This window comes from Fulmarus glacialis, unplaced genomic scaffold (assembly GCF_000690835.1).
Source record: "Fulmarus glacialis isolate BGI_N327 unplaced genomic scaffold, ASM69083v1 scaffold8708, whole genome shotgun sequence".
Lineage (NCBI taxonomy): Eukaryota > Metazoa > Chordata > Aves > Procellariiformes > Procellariidae > Fulmarus > Fulmarus glacialis.
Window position 1 is genome coordinate 21,212 of NW_009226330.1, and position 4,198 is coordinate 25,409.

Consider the following 4,198-nt stretch of genomic DNA (forward strand, 5'->3'; position numbering starts at 1 on the left):
TTAACTGTGAGTAAGGTGAAGCTGTGAAATAGTTCCAGAAGTAGGGGAAAACTTGAAGCTTTATCTCCATGGTTTCACCTTGCTTGAGGAACTCTATATAAATTCCAGGTGTCTGTCTTCTGGGATGTTATATTTAGCTTTGTGCTCCTCAAAGAGCTTGCACAATTCGTTTAGATATTTCTGATGGACTTGATCAACCTCTTCCTCGGAGGGTCTGTGCTTCTTCTGCACTGGAATTGGCTTCCCAACTGGAAAACAAGCAGAGGCATTAGGAGGAGCCAGTGTCAGGTCCCTCTGGACACTTTGCACTTCTTAGGACAGAGTTGGGGTCCACCTCTCCAAGGATGAGGTGGACAGATTGATATGACCAGTCATGTCCTGGGGTTTGGGAGGCAGCACAGCCAAGGAGGCAGGGAGATGGAGATTCAGATCCTGGCCTCCTAGGTCACATCTCTCCTTGCCTCAGTTTCCCCATCTGCCAAAGACCCTCTGTGTAACTCTGAAGTAAAAAGTACTGCATCCCAATGCAGTCCCTACAGCTGCCTCTAACATCTCAGATGTGCCGCAGATAAAGACAACATTATCCTAATATTTGGGTTGGGCTTTCCAAGCTGCTCCCACATGGCTCTGGGATTCTGCATTGCAAATGGGGAAACTGAGGCATGGGGGGGCCCAAGGCTATCTAAATACACTAGCGATTGGGGTGCTTCTGCTTTGCGCAGACCAAAGCCTCAGTGAAACATCTGATTTTTATTAGGAAACAAGTACCCACTTATCTTTAGAAAATCATGTTTTTTCAAGGGCAAATCTAACTAATTTGATACCCAGCACTAGAAGAATCTCCTTCCCATCTCCCAGAGCCACCAGCAGCAGGACTAGGTGCCTGCAGGGGACAGGGAAGTCCATGAGATACCTCTCTTGCTCTGGTCTCTTACTCAAATTATGTTTGTCAAGTGGTGGAAGGTTTCATCATCGTGTAACGCTGCTCCTCATCGGACTAATGAAGAGCTCTTGTGATACTGCACAGCTCATAAAACCATTGAGACAATCCAAACAGGTTGTAAAACAATTAGAAGTAATTGCTGGCTGTCAAACCTAATCAGTGGGACGAGCTCTGACCTTTCCAAACAGCCTCTTTAATTAGACTAATTCACAGAGCATCAATCACGCCAGTGGGCCAAGCATTGAGTTGTTGAAACTTCTTCAAAACCAAAGGCTTTTTTGAAATCTGGTCTCCCGTGGGCATGGTCTCAGGTCAAAACAGCATGACTTGTTCATGTGCAAATAGATTGGTTGTTGTGGCTGTCTGCACGGGATGCTGAGCAAATCTGCAAACCACGTAGGTGTTGTCCTACTTGTGTTTGTGAAATTGGCTTTAACCCAACGCTATTGCAGTGATTCGTGTCACTAGGTTGCACTGGGGTTGGGGCTGGCTGCATCCCACAGGGGTGATGGGGTGGCCATGTTTGCTCTAGGGCTTTCTCAGCATGGCCCAGATGACCTGGGCTCTGCCATAAGACCAAGCCAGGGTCCCAAACCAGCGTGACACGTGGGTGGTTGGGGATGGTCCTTTGCCAGCATGATTCTAGCCCACCACAGCTTGTGCTCTCTGGCATGATGTCCAGCCCAGCAGGAGGATGACACAACCTTTGAGGGTCCCTTCCAACCCAACCCAACCCAACCCAACCCAACCCAACCCAACCCATTCTATTCTATTCTATTCTATTCTATTCTATTCTATTCTATTCTACTCTATTCTATTCTATTCTATTCAATATGTCCCTGCTCATTGCAGGGGGGTTGGACTAGATGACCTTTAAATGTCCCTTCCAACCCAAACTACTCTATCATTCTATGAACCCAGGGATTGTCCCTGGTCTGCCCTTTGGCCAGGCTGAGTGTGGCCAGCATTATGCTGTTGTGCCAAGGAAGGACTTACCCACGGTGCAGATGGGCCGTCGGTAGGGTATCAGTCCGAAGCTGTACTGGAAGATGCCTCGCGCATGGAAGAGGGGAAGGGAGATGCCCATGATCTGCTGGAGCCGGTGCTGTCTATGAACCCAGGGATTGTCCCTGGTCTGCCCTTTGGCCAGGCTGAGTGTGGCCAGCATTATGCTGTTGTGCCAAGGAAGGACTTACCCACGGTGCAGATGGGCCGTCGGTAGGGTATCAGTCCGAAGCTGTACTGGAAGATGCCTCGCGCATGGAAGAGGGGAAGGGAGATGCCCATGATCTGCTGGAGCCGGTGCTGGAGCTGCCGCAGCCAGGAGCCCTTGGGGTTTGTCACCTGCTCGAAGAGGTCATTCTCCCCAAAGGAAAAGATGGGGACCAGCGGGGTGCTGCAGGGAGCCAAACCCAACACAGGGGCATGATGAGCAAAGCCCACCCCAAAACACCTTCAACCCTCCCCAAAACCACCAGAACCCCCCCATCACCCAGCCACAGACCGGAGCATCCCTCTCCAAGCGCCCCTTGACCCCATCCCCTGCATCACCCGTGCTTGATGGCCAGGCGGACAAATCCCTTCCTATTCTTCAGCAGCAAGGTGCAGGATCCCGGCCGGGCATCCAGCGCCTCCTGTGCCCCACCGACGATGATGGCCAGCATGTTCCCACCTTCCGGCTTCTGCAGCACATAGGATGCGCTCTCCTTGTCGGAGGAGACAAGGCCTGGGGGACAGAGAGGAAGAAGAAATGAGCAACTGTAAAACCCACCCGACTGTGGTTTGCTCTGTACCTTTTTTCCCCATTATCCAGCTCCGGAGGGATGCTAGACACTTTATTTTCAGAGTTTTCCTATACTTTGGCAATCTCAGCCCAGCTCCCCTAAAGGTGCTAGATTCATGCATAGCTCTGCTGTGTGAATATACAATTATCTCTTTGCTGTCTGGCCCAGAAGTGAGAAACGGGAAAAAAATCAAGAAAAAAGTAAACTGAGAACTAGCTGCACTTAAGCCCCAGGAAAAATCTGTTTCAGTTTGTTGTTAAATGAAACCATGTCCAACCCTGAATCATTCCAGAGGCAGTGAAACATTTGCTTTAGCTCAAAACACAGACAAATTTCAGTGGATGCTGCTAATTTAAAGTGGAATCTAATGCAGAATTTGGTTCCTTGTTGTTATCTACTTACAAAAGTTAGAAACCCTTAATTCAGAAATGACAAAGCAACATTTTTTTGATTTTTTAAAAAAAATCCTTCTTTCAGGGGCTGAAATAATTTCCAAATTAAAACCTCTTTGTCAAATGGATTCAATCGACCTGAAAATGAGCTATGCACTGAACTCCCACGTTACAGCGATTAAACCTTCTTTCGCCTGGGTCATAACTCTCTCATATCTCACTGTTACAATTCCTCGCTCTCCATGTAAATATTTTTTCAGCAGTAGGAGCCAGGGTTTATATGAAAAACAGGGTGATGAATGCCCTGGGGTATCTCAGATGGAGCTGGATGCCTATGTTTCGTCTCTTGAATCCTGCCTACGACATGAGCCCATTTGGCTAGAGAAGTGGCTATTCCCCAAGCCCACCAGTGAGAGATAGAGGTCATCTCCTGCTGGTCGTCAAAAATCTCTCCAGACTCCCTTTCCCCTCTCTCCATTTAATTTTTACCTATTCCTTTTCATTTCTTCTTCCTCTCCTGCCATGTGGTTTTGCAACAGCGTGAGCTGCTATTTGCATCCTCTCTCCCTGGCTTCAGAAAAATAGATGTTCTCCTTCTTCCAGTGGCAACCACAATTTCGAGTCTGAACGTTATTTTTATGGAAAGAAAGAAATACAGGACCCCCCTGTCCTGCTGGTCTCTACAGACTCAGCAATTCTGCTCACAGTCTGCTCTGCATGGTGCTGTTATACAGCGCCTGGCACAGCGATGCCCCGAGCTCAGCGGTGGTCTGTGAAGTCGAACAACATAGATAAGACCTAGGAGGGCAATTTTTAACTTCAGAGAGTTTTTGGGTGCCACCTCCAGCAGCTGTGTCCGTGCATGGGATCACATCACAGACGGGAACAAACAGACCTTTGATTCCTCTTCCCAAGCCTCCCTGGTGTTTTCACTCTCTGCTCCCCCAAAAAGCATCCAGCTCACCCACCCATCCCACCCCTTGCCCGTGCTGCCACCCTGATTACCTGCACTCATCAGGCAGTCCCTGAAGAAGGGGACGCGAAACCACAGGGAGAGCATCATCACGTGTGGGGTGATG

At 48.9% G+C, this 4,198-nt stretch overlaps 1 protein-coding gene across 1 annotated transcript in view; it reads right to left on the reverse strand.

The window, feature by feature from the left end:
- Positions 1 to 93: 93 nt before the first annotated feature.
- LOC104080392 (2-acylglycerol O-acyltransferase 2-like) overlaps positions 94 to 4,198 on the reverse strand; it is a 24,562-nt gene continuing 20,457 nt past the window's right edge. The window contains 4 exon segments of the mRNA XM_009582768.1: positions 94 to 248; positions 2,140 to 2,339; positions 2,495 to 2,669; positions 4,125 to 4,198. The exon segment at positions 4,125 to 4,198 is cut by the window's right edge and continues 11 nt beyond it. Of these exon segments, the coding sequence (XP_009581063.1) occupies positions 94 to 248; positions 2,140 to 2,339; positions 2,495 to 2,669; positions 4,125 to 4,198 (604 nt within the window).